Source organism: Meriones unguiculatus, chromosome 3 (genome assembly GCF_030254825.1).
Source record: "Meriones unguiculatus strain TT.TT164.6M chromosome 3, Bangor_MerUng_6.1, whole genome shotgun sequence".
Lineage (NCBI taxonomy): Eukaryota > Metazoa > Chordata > Mammalia > Rodentia > Muridae > Meriones > Meriones unguiculatus.
This window is the reverse complement of record NC_083351.1, coordinates 154,957,805-154,973,939: the sequence shown is the minus strand read 5'-3', so window position 1 is coordinate 154,973,939 and position 16,135 is coordinate 154,957,805. Positions and strand designations below refer to the sequence as shown.

General features: G+C 36.7%; 1 protein-coding gene across 22 annotated transcripts in view; it reads right to left on the bottom strand.

The window, feature by feature from the left end:
- Adgrl3 (adhesion G protein-coupled receptor L3) overlaps positions 1-16,135 on the bottom strand; it is a 780,523-nt gene that overhangs the window by 477,130 nt on the left and 287,258 nt on the right. For all 22 annotated transcript variants that reach the window (XM_060380826.1, XM_060380806.1, XM_060380808.1 and 19 more), the window contains exon 5: positions 994-1,197. In XM_060380826.1, the coding sequence (XP_060236809.1) occupies positions 994-1,197 (204 nt within the window). The remainder of the gene's footprint in view (positions 1-993; positions 1,198-16,135) is intronic.

Sequence of the window (16,135 nt, the reverse complement as noted above, 5' to 3'; positions counted from 1 at the left end):
TTGCATTTCTTACAGTTTACCCCTTCAAAAAAAATTATAGCATAGACAGGGTAAGCTTGAAATTCATGGTTTTCAGCCAAATATTTCCCAGGGTTTCTCACATTGTAGCACACAACGATATGAATGTCACGTTCCCCAGGGGGAAATTACAGGGATAAGACTACCCTATGGAGTTTTGTGGGGGGCGGCGAGAAAATTTACAGTATACAGTATGGGGAAAAAGGGTATTTAATTTTATGGAAACATTATATAATGTTCCTCAACGTCGTTTCAGTAGCTGGACATCACTCAATAGAGTTGCCAGCTGCGAAGCACGATCGTTAAGTACGTTCCAACATTTTCATGAGATTATTAGCTTTTCGTGGGGTTTTATGTTTTAAATCTCGGTGCATAATTCCTTACCAAGATGCTTTAATCATATTTTTTTTTCAAAACCTTGTTAGTTTCTATTGATGAGTTTTTTCCCCCCTAAACTAGATGATTAGAAATATTCCTGCTCATCTCTTATAGTCTTAGAAATTTTAGTTAGTTAAATGTTTTACTAAAAAGGTAATTGGAAGTTTCCAGCGGTAATGCAAAATAATATTTCTGACTCAGCCTTAGTTTGTCTCCCTTTCCTTGGTTTGTTTTTTGTCTTTCTTACAGAGAGTGTCTCAGGAAGCCCAGGCTGACCTGAAAATTCGCTACATGGCTTAGGCTTGCCTTGGACACAGTCTCCACCTCTCACTGTTCTGGATAACTGATGTGTGTCACTAAACCAGGTTCCCACACAACCACGCATTTTAAACAAAATGTTTCAAGATGAGAGCGTGGCTCTAGAGCTGAACAGGCACGCATTGCTGAAGCAGCTTGGTAGGTCAGCACTGCGTGAAAACACAGGCCACTGGCAAATGTAGAATGCAGCTTGAGAAGACTTCTGGAGCGTTCTTGGACCTGACCCTCTCCTCGGCCCCTGCCCTGCCACCCCAGCCCCTTCCCCACCGCCGGCCGCACCTTGGGCTGCGATCTGCGCTCCCGGGGCACCTGGTCCACGAACTCCTCTGGCAGCTCCACGTGGCCCTTGTCCTCGGTGAGCAGTGGCGCGCTCCGCAGCTGGCTGCTGAAGGAGATGTCTGGGAGGTAGAGCGCCTCCTGGGCTGCGCTCAGCGTGTCGCAGGGGAGCAGCAAGGGCTGGATGTCTCTCATTGTGCTTGCCACCTGCGGGGACCGCAGGGCGTACCATCAGACCCCCGCGTACTCAGGCCTCCAAGGAGCCCAGTAGAGGCCATCTCAGGGCCTCTACTGCAGACTCAGGCTCAGGACCAGCCACCCCAATCCCCACTCAGAAAAACCTAGGGCTGAGCAATGAATTCTTGTGGCCTGTAGATTATAAATATTATCCTTATTAGGAAGAAAAGAAAGAAAAGAAAAGAAAAGGAAAGGAAAGGAAAGGAAAGGAAAGGAAAGGAAAGGAAAGGAAAGGAAAGGAAAGGAAAGGAAAGGAAAGGAAAGGAAAGGAAAGGAAAGGAAAGGAAAGGAAAGAAGGAAGGAAGGAAGGAAGGAAGGAAGGAAGGAAGGAAGGAAGGAAAGAAAGCCTTCTCATCCCATTCCTCACACGATCAGATAATTAAACATAATCACAGAAACTGAAGAAGCTAGTTCCTATAACATATAAACGTTCTCTATATTTTAACAGTCTCACTGCTTTGGGATACGAATTATGGACACTCATCTACCCAAATGAAAGTTGGGCATTGGCTACCAAACTCAGTTTTTGCATGAAATGCTTAACAGTTAAAGGGATTTTGTTGTTGTTTTTTTGCTTTGTTGTTGTTTGTTTTGTTCTGGTGCAGAGTTAAATGTTTAGTATTTATTTATATGTTTTCTGGTCATTTGCCAACATTTTTGAAAGAAACTGTATTAAGACCTGTGATGTACTTTAATGTGAAAAGATATACATACATTTTTTTGCCACTCATATACACAGTGATATTTTACTGACAAATGTTACATATTACATAAATGAATAAATATGGAAGACCAAGACAACAATGATAAAATAAAATCATATACATATGATATTTAAAAAATTGACATAACAATATTATATGCTATGGAAAAAACAGAGCTACCTAAGTACATGATTTATGGAGAATTGATAAACAAGATACACAATTGCCTACACTAACTGCGGTTAGTTTACTCCATAAGAAAGATAATGAAATCTACCTGTCAACAGAAAGCAAATGAGTTACAAAGGAAAGCACTATAGTGTATACATACATTTTTAATCATTACAGGTTCATGTTTAAAGACACATTGTTAGTCTATATTGCTGACGTTAAACAATAAAGAAAAACTAAGAAAATCAATGAAGAAAAAATACTTTGTGGTAACCATCTACTACAAGGCTATATAGGAGTGTTTCAATATATTGAAATATGTGTTACTTGCAAACTAAGAATCAACCATATTGCTCCCTCACATAAAATGATACAACCTTTACACAGTCAAAAATAAATATTAAGATTCAGAAAGTCCACCTACTGGAAAACTCTAATGTTAATGCCTATAACACAGATATAAAATTATGATTTACATTTAAACTCAGCATTATCTATCTATCTATCTATCTATCTATCTATCTATCTATCTATCTATCTATACCAAGAGAGTTCAAACGGCATTCTGATCAGCTACATAAATGGAAAGTGTCAAAAAACACGTTTCAATATTTTAAGAACCAATGAAAATAAAAGTGTGTATGTAATTGCTTCTTATGATGTTTTACTATATTGAGAAGTTTTCTACATTTGACTTCTCAAGTTCCTCTCCTCCATACCCCTAGTGATAATGAAACAACTGTGTGTAGTGTATGGCATTATTTACAAATACACGTTTCTGAATGTCTTCACAACCATTCTGATCAAGACGCTAGTGAATGTGTTATATGCCTTTATGCCGAAAGCATCTGTTATAAAAGATAGTTAAAGATTTTATTCTTTGTGAAATAAACAGACAGGCTCATTTGGAATACTGGGAGGTGAACTTGTTTGATTGTATTCACTCAACATATAAATGTAGAGTTCTCATCAAGTGTTGACTCCTCTTTTGGGTATAGGAGAGGGTGGTAGATGAAGCAGATTACAAGGTCACACAAATGAACAACCCACCTAGCTGTGGCTATTGAAACTTACACATAAAAAAGAAACATTCCATAGAGATACGGCTAGTCCTCAGAAAATAAAAATGCAGTGAACATTAAGAAGCTGTATTGGGGGCTTTATGGAAGACGTTCATGGGGCTAAATGTCAGCGCAGTCTATTTCCCCAACCCCTTTGGTAAGATCCGATTTACAACAACCACAAAATAACATGCCAAAGTATGACAAAAGTCATATAAATCAGAAGTGAAGAGTACTTGGGGCTCTGGTAGAGTTCTGTGTGGAACAGCCTTGAACTGTTCAGGAGCTAGCACAGCTGTTTCAGTATTTGTAGAAGTTAAGGAAAATAGTTCGGAATGCCAGAGAGTAAGCAACAGCCGGATGGGGAATTGTGTATGTAACAGTCATGTTCAAAGTTTTTGTCTAGGATAAATTATTGGGAGGAAAGAGAATGACAAGACAGGAAACGGCAATACAAACAAACAGACAAACAAACAACAGGAATTTCCTCTGCAGTGGAGATCAAATATTTGCCAAAAAAAGGAGAGGGAGCAATTCTACCACAAGCAGATCAATTCTCATATGCAGTCGATTCAGCATCAGCTGACCAATCATGTCTGGATCTACATAAACATTTTCTCCAGATAAACTACAAAGAATATATTCCAGAGCTAAGAAGGAAGCAATCTAGGATCTAACACAAGAGCCCATTTGCCTGGGGAAAGAGAATGATTTCATGGACAGAGTCTGAAGAAAGAAAAAATAATAAAAGGAAGTTGAATTAATATAACTCTTAAAAGTTGGAGGAAGTGAGACTCTGCCATGCCTGATGCAATATAGTTCACACTCACTTAAATATGCCACTCTTCATAGTCACCTAAGAGTGGCAGCAAAGCCCCAAATTGAACCTCTATCTTTAAAAAAAATATTGTACATACTATGTACAAAATCAAGGAATATATTTGCTTCAGCTATAACCAGACACCCAATTTATTCTCCTTGGAACTATTGTAAGATTTAATAATCAAAAATAACAACCACAGTTAAATGTCTGGTAATCCTCTGGAATCTGACACATAGAAGAATTCCTCAACTCACATGCTAGTAATAACCCTTACCAAAAGATCCACCACCATTCTTGGGAAGAAGCTGCAATTAGAAGCTTACACTGTCCTTGAGGCACAATTGTATTTGAAGCAGCAAGATTGTTCCTGTCAAGTAAGGTGGTCCCTGTACTTGCACTCTCCACCCACTTGTACCCAACTTTTGTAAATTCTACACATGGCTGTAAAAATAAATAAATAAATAAATAAATAAATAAATAAATAAACCAAACATAAAAAACAAAAACCTCAGTTCCCTTTTGAAGCTAGATGACTTTGGATAGTTGGAGACATGCTTCACATTCTTGGTGTCGTAATTTTCTTCTCTACATTCTTAAAGAGAACAAGTATTTTTTTTCCAAGTCTTGATGAAAAATACTGGCAACATGTGGCAATAACAGGTTTGGTTCTCAGAAACCACCTTTCACCTTCCCTCTTCTAAGGCATTTGAGCCTATAGTCTCTGACGCTGTCACATAAAATTTCAAGAGGATTACAGATAATGTTGCTTCTTGAAGAGGTAGTAAAGAGAAAGTGCAGCATGCTCCTTTATAACTTTCACAGAAACGCGAATTTCATTCCAGTTATTAAACCATTACATATCTGATAAGGAATCATTAGTATAAAGTGGTGCATCTGCTGTTTTCAAATCTCAATTGCTGCAGTCATGAACAATTTCTTGCTGTAGCTCTGTCATTTAGCACTTCCTAGGCGGAGGCTTTCATCACTTAAGGACTTTGATTCTGCCTTCCTAGTGGATAATCTCCTGGCAGTGGATAGGGAAGATTTAAAAATTATTAGTTTATAGCCTACTAGATTTATGATTCATGCCATGTCTGTGTTTGGCCTCTCTATCAGAGGACATCTTTATATGAAAGGTTCATGGTGCTGTTTGCATGCAGACAGAAACCAGAAGAAATAGAAGAATTAAACTCTTAAGTGTAAAGAAATAAAAATGCTTCTGTTAGCCAGCCTTTTTATATTACGTGTAGAACATATGATTGAAATAAGCAAAGAACCAAATGTGGGGTATGGTTCTGCAATATGAGCAGTTGAGAGAGGAAGAAGCAGGAAGACATGAGCTCATGACCACAACAGACTACATGGAAAGATTCTTTTCCAAAATAATAAGAAAGCAGGGAATGAAAGAAGGAAGGAAAGATGGACAACGGGAATGGTAAATGGTAAACAGAAAATATGAGAATTCATTGTAACATAATTTCAAAAATCAACATTGCTTTGTAAAATGCATAGAAGTAACATGCACACTGAGCAGTTCATATGTAGGAAAATATGTATGTACATGAGCATATATACATGTAAAACAATTAATGCAAAATGATGCCATGAGTTTGAAAGGAAGGGTGTGCAGGGAGAAAAGGAGATGGGACAATAACAATTGTATTATGATTTCAAAAATACATCCATTGTTTCCAAAGGAGGTTTATTATTTCTGCTTTCCCTTCTCCTCAGTTTATTTAAACTATTTAGTGGCTTCTTGTAAACAAATTATCAATCATTGCAATGATTTTGGAACCTAAATAAAATTCTAGGCTGGAATGCAATGGTTTATGATACTTCTGAAAGGGGTTCAAGGACACTATGAGGGTTCAAAGAGAATTAGCTTTCCAAAACTAAGACTACTTCATGCAAGTCATTTGTTTCTGCATTTTAAAATTATATTTTACTGTGCTGTTTATTATTTAAGTTTGAGCCATATAGAATTTGAAATGTATGCTAATCTGGCCACCTGTGTGCTCTTTGCCTCTCATCAGCTCTTGGAAGCACCGTGTGTGAGTTATTTCTCATACCAGTGTAACCCTTTCCTCAAACTATTGGCTCATAGCTTCAGGCTTCTCTGTTCACTCTGATTTTTTTTTTTTTAGTTTTGGTCTTCCCACAAATCCTCCTGATTGTTCACTACATACCTGAAGGCATCATCAGAAGCACCTCCTATTTCTCTTCTACTCTCTTCTAAAATTTCCTCTCAGCACATTTTAATTTGATCATCAAGTTTCAAGGAAAAAAACAAAAACAAAAACAAAAACACTGGCCCCCTCCACTAAATGAGTCAGTTTCTGACTGTAAATTCTACTATTTACATCACATCCTAGCTCTGCCTCAGCACACTGTTTTCATCCTAGGTTAGCTCAAATGTCTATTAAATTAAAAAAGGAGGTATCAACATTATCAAAGTTTCTACAGAAGAAGCCTGTGAGAAAGCACTGTGAGGTCTTGACTTGAATTTCCCTTATCTATACCATTGCACTGCACAACGAGTTTGATCCAATTTTTTTTCACCTTAAGATTGCACAAAACAATCGTGTTTGTTTTTTTTTTTTTATTTGTTAAGAATATTCACTTAACTATACCATAAAAAGCCAAAATAATACGCTCAGGATGCGAGGCTAAGCACTGCACTCAGGGTCAGCCGCTTTGGACCCAGAGAAGAGCATGTCTGGTCCCGCCTCTGAGAAAAAGGTATCGGACGGTCTGATGCTCTTTGGGTGGATGACACCTAAATGAACATCTGTACAAAGTCCCAATTTATTTCTAATATCAGAGATCAGACCTCTACTCTTGCCTGATGCGTCTAAAACAAAAAGGGGGAACTGTAGAGAGCTGCGGAATGCTATGCCTTAAAGATGGAGCTGGTTTCCGCCTTCCACCTTCCCGATGGTGAGTGCTCTCTGTTACGAACAACTCCACATTTGGCTAAGGCCGAGGATCTGGCTTGCTTCCATGTATGTGGACCTATCTGCATTGCCCCGTGGCACGCCTGGGTTGGCTACCCAGAGGCTATTTAAGCTGTGGGCTGGCTTTCCCCAGGGTCCGAGGATTGTTCAATGTTCCTGAATAAACTGCATTGAAAAAAAAAAAAGAATATTCACTTAACTATTATGAGATAACTCTTTAGCTAACTTGAAATTTCTTCCTAAATATTAAAAATTGCACGTTGAAGAGGATGGAAGAGCAATGGCTGGCTACTTGATCCTTTCCCTCACCTCAGAGGTAGGAAGTGGGTGGTGGGGGATGGGCTATTGCTTTCATTTCCCTTTGTGCAAAAAAGGGGGGAGGGTTATTTTTCATTTCTGCCTTCTCTTGTAAACCTGAATGGTACTTGTTCCCCCAGAACCATATTGTTGCCCATACAAAAGATTAACTTTTCCTCGCTGTCTCCCTAAGGTACATGTAATTGCTGTATGATTTCTCTTCGGGCTTCAAAGTAATATCTAAAAGTAGTTACAGGAGCTCCAACTCAGCCACCTGACTGAGGATGTCCTGAGAGGAAATTACAATATAGAACTTGTGAAAATAGTTTCGCGATGATGACTTGGCCTCCATTGTATGATGAAGCAACTTTTATGATTAATCTGAGTACAAGCTGATCTAACATATTGGACTCTTTCTGCAGGTGGCATTATTCCATACAGTATAGATAGACCCGGTGTGTAGAAATTATTCTGCAGTGCTGGAAGACAACTGTTAGATACTATTTTTAATGGAATTTCTAGTATTATTTTTTATCCTTTAAGTATGTAAGTAGGAGAGTGCTCTGACTTATTGTATTGATGGTTTAAATTGCAATGCTACAACACAAATCTCAAACACTCATGAATATGAGCAAGTAGGCAATGTCTGTTAATAATTTTCATTTATAAATTTGGCTTTTTACCAAAACACATTTATTTTCATTCAATTCAAACAAAATGCTTATTACGTATCTTACTCATTACAGGGGAGGCATCTAACTGTAAATGTTTCTTTTCTGACTAAAAACACCTGCTCTTTGCAAACAAAACACAAACAGATTCTATCTCATGGTAACAAAACTCTAGTTTGGGAATGTTTTCTTCTTCTTCTTCTTCTTCTTCTTCTTCTTCTTCTTCTTCTTCTTCTTCTTCTTCTTCTTCTTCTATAGAGTACTGACTTCTTTACTTCTTTCATCTGCTACCTCTTCAGGAATATTAATTCTTAATGTCATGGAAGCTGTGTGTTCAGAATGCTATAAACCATTTCGTTAAAATTCTGTGCAGCTGTGGCAATGGGATACTCTTCTTCAATCACACTGCCACTTAGCCTTGATGTGTGGGCAAAATGAGCAAAAAATGATGCATATATTCACAGAGCTCAGGCTTGTTAGTGAATTCTGTCTCTCTTTGCTAAGTTAATCAAAACTGGCATCTCTGAGAATAGTTGAAAAGAATACAAACATTTTTTATCTTATTTTTTTTTCTTTTCACCTTATAGGGAGAGGTTTTTGCCACCTGCATCTCATCCCCGTTGTCAACACAAACACAAAACGAGTGCCTCACTGCTGGTTAACAACACAACATATATACTAACAAGCTCAAATGTCACAGTGATCGATTATGTTGTGTCGGTCATACATTCATACTGTGATTATTATTAAACGCCTACTTCTAAAAATTGATATTTTAATCTGTTGCAGGGGATCAACCTAAGCCTGCCAACAGCAGCCTGTAACCTATACAACAGTGATTCCAACTACCAGCTATTGTGACTATTCTAACAGGCCTCGTTTAAGCTTTTGTGGAGGATTCCTGGACAGAGTGCCACCAACAATCAGCCTGCTCCTTCAAACTTTACCTATTACATGCCTTCTTCATGAAGGCACATGCCCTTCTGTTTTGCATGTTTTCACCAGCTTCACTCTTAAAAGTAGGGGGGAAAGGGTGCAGAAAGATTACTGTTAAGTAGCACTCATTGGTGACTTTTCCGGAGCGTTCCTGTAACGAGTACTCTTGATCTTATTCAGGTAATATTTATAACTACTATTTCTGTGCTACCTCTAACAGCTTGAAGAAAACTGGTAATGAGTGGAAACAGACTGTGTGTTCTTTTTATAAGTACAGGGAGGTTTTTTTTTTCCTACATGATTTAATTGTATCTGGATTTTTTTCCTCCTGTCATCTGTTATTCTCTGATGCAACAACAAAATCAATCTGTTTTAAAGTCATCTAAGTCCAAGAGAAAAGAATGAAACACTGAAGAATACTATTGTAATGTTTTCATTTTTTTTAAATTATCAATTCAATGATTTGTCAAAGTTGGTCGACTGAACTCAGCCCTACTAACTTCAAAAATGGCTAATGATAAAAAAAAAAGGAGGGTAAAGCTGACAGTTGGTGTTCAATATTCTCAAAACAGGAAGACGGGTGAAGACAGGCAATTTTATTGGGCCTACAGTCTAATTAAAAGCCACAGCTTTGTAATCTGAATAGCTTTTCAACACTCTTTAGGATTGTTCTGAATGCTGACCTAAGCTTAAGATGTTCATTAGTAACTCATTAAAGTCTTAGCTACAGTCCAGTGGGTGAGTCTTGAATATAATGATGGGATGAATGCGTGTAAATGTGTAGACACATAATTAGAGAAACTGTCACATTCAGGGATTAAGAATATACAATGTGGTCTTTGAAAAATACTGTTGAAAGCAAGTGACCCTAAGATGATGTTGTATTTTATATTTTGCTTCCTCTCCAGGTCATTTGTTTTTCATTTAATTCCTATAGGTATTTTTTAATGAGTTAATTCTCCGAGGATTAAATGCATAAGGTTTTGTGTGAGATCCTTTCTATACATCATTTTATGTAGTCCTCGGACTATAACAGAGTTGTCCTAATTACCCCTTTAACAAATAAGAGTGCTGTGATTTAAGCTGATTCGCGTAATATATCTTCAATGTAACGGAATTGGAACCAGAGTCTAAAGCTAGAGAGTTTCACATATCATTCAACAGAATGCTGCATATTGCAACATGAAGCCCGCTTAGATTAGCCAATAGTATAAGCTTTACTTTGAGGCTTTATGCAAGTAGCATATTAGTTCCTTAACAAATAAGTGCTAATCCCAGCCGCCATTTATTAGTCACCTATTATTTTAGGTCTCAATTCTTTCTTCCCAAATAGTAATTATATATCTATATCTATATGAGTTATATATTTACTTATATGTTATTTAATATATATATTAATGTATATATTAAACATAGCAGGCTGAAATCATAAGAGTGCACTGTAATGAGATCTTAGGTGTAAATCTTAGCTCTTCTGCTGGATCTCCTCTTTGCTTGTTTGTAGATTGACCGGTGCAAGGTGATAAAAAAGGACACTAATATTCAATACACAGCTTTGGCAAGAAAACATGAAATTATGAATTTGCATAATTTTCTTGAGATAAATTAAAAGATACATTGTTACAGTTTCAATATTACCCACAGTAATTACCTGCAGGCTCATATGTTAAAGGATTGGTTTTCTTTAGGCCGGTGGTACTATATTTTAGAACATCTCTACTTTTCTCTCCTTGTATGTCTCTCTCTGTTTCTGTCTCTATCCTTTTCTCCCTCTATTCCTTTCTCCCTATATTCTTCTTTGATGCCCCTTCTGTTCCCTCTTCTTCATTAATACCCTGGATGAGAAACTAGCAGTAGGCTTGTTCTGCTATATTATTCTTTCTGTCTCACTTTTTTTTCCTTATTTTTTTGAGACAGTTTCTCTGTGTAGTCTTGGCTGTCCTGGACACCAGATTAGCCTAGAACTCACAGCGCTCCACCTGCCTCTGTGAACCCTAGTGCTGAGATACAGGCATGCACCACTATGCCAGGATCTGTCTCACTTTTACCCAAATCAATGGATCCAATGAAATTTAAATTGAATCCTTTGAGCCAAAATCTTTCCTTCTGTATAGTTTATGTCTAAGGTACTAGTCACAGCTGCAAAAAATAAAAGAATTCAATAGGTTTCAGGACATGGCAAAGAAAAAAGGCTATGATAAAGAAATTATTAACCTCATAGATATAGCACAACTTAAAAATTATAGATAATTAAGTTTCTAATTAACAAATAATAGGATTTTCAAAATCAGGAAGCAAAATAATTTGGTCTCTGCCAAAAAAAAGAGAATTTGGGGGACAGTAAGATGAACATTCAGTATTATTCAACATTTTCCTAGGAAAGGGGAATTGGAAACTAGGAAAGTCAACATATTAATGCACTGTACAGGACTCCTTAGAATAAAAGTTCAATTACTGCCAATTTTAAGTTTTGTCATTATAGGACAACCCTGAAATGATAAATTCTCTTATTAATCAACTGTATAAATAAAAAGGGAGGAGAGAAAAATTATGTAGAATTAAAGGTCAAAAAAATTGTAAGACTTGAGTCAATCTAAGCAAAAACTTTCAGAGAAGTCAGTTTTAATGATATCAGTTTTAAAGATCAAGCTCTTATATTTATGGTTGTGAGCCTAGTATTTAATGGCTCAGCCATCTCTTGTGGCACTTTTGCACAATGGAATACTACTCCGCTATTAAAAATGAGGAAATCATGAAATTTCCAGGCAAATGATTGGAACTAGAAAAATCACCCTGAGTGAAGTAACCCAGAACCAGTAAGACAAGCATGGTATATATTCACTTAGAAGTGGATATTAGCCATATAATACAGGATAACCATACTACAATCTACAGATTTAAAGAAGCTAAACAACAAGGAGAACCCTAGGGAGAATGCTTAATTCTCATTCAGAATGGCAAACAGGATAGATATCTGAAATGGAAGAGAGGGAACAGGATGGGAGCCTACCATAGAGGTCCTCTGAAAGACTTCACCCAACATGGTATCAAAGCAGATGCAGAGACTCACAGGCAAACTTTGGGTAGAGGGCATGGAGTCTTATGGAATAAGGTGGGCACAAAAGGACCTGGAGGGGACAGGAGAGCCACAATATGACAAAGAAAAAATTATGGGCCAAGGAGGACCTGCAGAGACTGATACCAAGGACCGTGTGTGGAGAGGACCTAGACCCCCTGCTCAGATTGTAGGCAGCTCAATCTCCATGTGGGTTCCCAAGTAAGGGGAACAGGCGCTGTCTCTGACATGAATTAGGTTACCTGCTCTTTGATAACTTCCCCCTGGTAGTATAGCCTTGCCAGGCTACAAAGGAAGAGGAATCAGATAGTCCCTACCAGACTTGATAGGCTAGGGTCAGATGGCAAGGGAAGAGGATTCCCCCTTTTCAGTGGACTAGAAGATGGGGAGGGAAGAGGAAGGGAAGGAGGGACTGGAAGGAGATGAGGGAGGTGCTAAAATCCGGTTATAAAGTCAGTAAATTGTAAAATAATAAAATTAAAAAAAATTTAAAAAGGAAACGAAAAAGCACATCAAACTTGCATCTTCTGTTGTAGAAATATTATGTTTTTTTTTCTAAAAATGATTCTATTACAATAGTTATAATTTAATAATAAAGAAAAACAACTTAAAATTAAGAAATCAGTGATTAGTATGGCAATGAGCATATGAGAAACAGTTGCAGATCATAGATATTAGAAAAAAGCAGATCACAACTGCTGTTTTATCTCCATGAGATAGGTTAAGTTAGAACTATGCAAGACTTACAGACAGGAGAACCCTCAAGAACGCTGAAAACAAGGACCTGTTACTCTCCATTGTTAAAGAGCTCAGCAGTGGTCCTTAAAAATGCTAGAGAGAATTATCTGGTGGCTCAATATTTCCACTCCTACATATACACCAAAGAGAAATGAAAGGACACCCAAAATAAAACAGTCTGTGTGAATGTTCAAGCAGCATGATTGCAAGCAGCCAAAGAATGGGAATAATTTACATCTTCAAAAACTGACAAGTGCAATGCAGTGTATGCCTACAGCAGAATATTGTTATGAAATAAAAATAATTGAGTAATTACACATGTTACATATTAATAACTTTTAAGTGGCAGAGGGAAAAATGGCGATCACAAAAGACATGCATTACATGAGCAATTTATATAAAAAGCTTCGGAAACATTAACCCCTAGGGAGAGAAAATAGATTTTCTGGTTTCCAAGGGTCAAAATAAGAGGCACATGGGTTACTAGACACAAAATAAGAGGCACATAGGTTTTCCTTCTGGAGTGCTTACTATAATGAGATAAAAATCAACTGGCACATCATTTAAGTTTATTGAACTTTGTTAGTTCTATCGTATATAAAATACACTGAATAAAAACGTGCCTTTTGTTATTTGTTTTTGAAAGGGATTATTACATTAAATATGTTCGGGTTTTAAAAAGTGTATTATCTTTCATGAATCAATGTCTTACTCCTTTATCATGACAGTTCTAAATTTTTAAGGTTTTTTTCATTATTATTATTATTATTATTGCCATGACTCTGAGACAAAGTTTTCTTTCACAGAAATGACAGTAGAAGTTTGGACCTACTCAGATTGTGCATTAGACCTTTCTTTCATAAGACCCCTTCACCCTCCCTGTAAACTGCTTCAAGAAGAACTGTCAGCACTGTTTTGGAAGTGCTGTGACAGCAAATGGGGTCTTTCCATAACAGTGAGAAGAGTTTCCCCTCAAGACACTCCAGAAAATACCTGGAATGCTTGGAAGGGGGAAGATGCTTCAGTGCAGGCATGAGGACCTGAGCAGGTTCTAAGAATCCATGTGGGAACGGCTGTGGTGACCTGTGTAGCTCTGGTAGGTGGGGACAAATGGGACTTCAAACTGTACTGGAGAGTCAGCTTAATCTACTTGGTGAGGTGAGTAATACAACAGGAAAACACACCAGGGCACAGGCAACCACCCACACATGAACACACACAAATAAGGGTATTCTCTCTTTCTCCTCTCTCCCTCCCTCTCTGTTTCTCTCTACTTTTCAATTCCTCTCTCTCTCTTTCTCTCTCTCTTTTTTTATTGAGGGTATTCTTTAAAAGCTGTTTTGAAGTAAACTACAACCATGGCTTGATTCAGCCAACTTTTTTTTTTTTTAAGGTGGAGATAAAGTGAAATAACCCAAAATATATTTTTTAACAGGGAATTGATATTCTATAATTTTATAAAGTGTTCTCCCTGCCACTCTCAATTTGAACCCTACTTAATCACTTCTGTTCTCAGGCACATGGTTTTCTGAACGCCTGCTCATAACTTTATGAGTCAAAGGTAACCTGTCGCTCAGTTCTGTGGGTCTGACTTTTACAATTTATTAATGTGCCGACTCTGAAGATTCTATTTTACATACTCCATATTCTCTGTTTATGAAGATACTTTGTATTCAGGCAGGCTAGGATCTTGTTATTGGTCTTTTATGTTTATTAATTTATTTTTTTCTTTAAAATCTTACATATCTGAGGTAATTTGTATTTTACTTACTCAGAGAAATGCTCACACAAGACTTTCAATAGTATATGAAAAACTCCAGGTAGATTATATGGAAAATATTTGATGATTTTTTTCATATTCAGGCTTTTCTTCAACTGTCTCTTTTCTAATTCCAAGAAAATTCAAGAATTTTCTTCTATTGGGTTATTGATTTTGACCTTCCTAAGAGTTCTCCATATTTTTTTTCGGTTGGTTAAGACTGTGTGTGTTATAAGAATAAGAAGGACTCCCATTAATTCTGAGAAAACTTTATTATTATTATTATATTATTATTATTATTATTACCATTTTCCCCATATGGTCTCCTGGGGACAGGTTGGCCTCAAGTTCATTATGTAGCTGTGGGTTACCTTGATCCTTGAACTTCTGGTTGTTCTGTCTCTTCTTTTGAGCTGCTGAGATTTCAGGCTCGCTCTGCCAAGTCCTGTTATATGTGTGGTCATTGAACTTAGGACCTTGTGCATGCCCATAAAGCACTCTTCCCTCTGAGCTACACTCTTCCCAGCCCAAATGCGCTATCTGGGCTTTTCTGAATACTTCACTATATTGCCAAAAATAATATTGCAATGTTGAATATTTACTTTTTTATACTCCTTATATTTTATTCACATGCCAAACTTGTGAACCATTTTACACAGATTGCAGTGACCAGAGCAGAATTGTAGTTTTCATGTATTGCTAGTCTTCTAAGACAATCATTAGTCCATAAAACAGTAACTATTTTAATTTCTCAAATTGTATCTGGTCTAAAGCATACTCTTTAATGCTTTGTTATAATGCTACATGTAATAAAACAGCTATGCTCTTCAGTACTAAGCCATCACATGAACTGAAAAGTCATAGTGGTGCTGATTCATAGAATTACTTTAATTTTTAAAATAATACCCAAAGTGTAGATTTTATGTTAATCAAAAATGAGTAAATATTCTAATTAAAAATATTTTCACACATATAGTGAAATCACTAAAACTACTTATTGCTAGGTCTAGGTGTAGGATTTTGAATTCACCCACACACTTACCCAGCCCTCCCACAAAATGACATATAAATGTAAGTAAGTAATTAAATAAATAAAAAAATGATTTTGGTGTTGGATGTTACTGATCATACCCAACTAGAATGTCAAGGCATTGAAATTTATACAATATATACATATGTAGATAAAACAGAAAGCTAACCAAAAGTTGTTATTCCTATATTTTTTGTGAAGACCATTGATTACTCTGAAAGTGTAACTAACATATTTCAGTAAAAACAGAGTAAGTGAAAATAAAAATGCAAGCGATAGTGAAATATAAAGCTTAATCTCAGTTTATCAATTAAAAACCTGAAAAAATTAGGACAATTTCCCTCTTCTTTAGAATGCTTCCTCCTTGTAAATTATTGGAAAATTATGCAAATGGTTTCTCATGTCAAACTTGAGCACAGTTGCTATTGAATATAAACTATTTGCTTAAGAGACAGTTTGACAGAATGAAGAAAACAAATGTATGTAATATGTACTATGGCTGCTAAAAATGCAAATGTGATCAGAGTTCTAATACTGAAACAGGAAGAAAACAGCAGCCTAAAGAAGAAGGAAACAACAAGTATTAAATATTTAAATATTTTATAATTCAATCAACATTAATTATCAAATTGCAGCCACATTCCAACCCAGCCTAAAAGAGTCTAAGATACATTTTAATTCCCAGAGT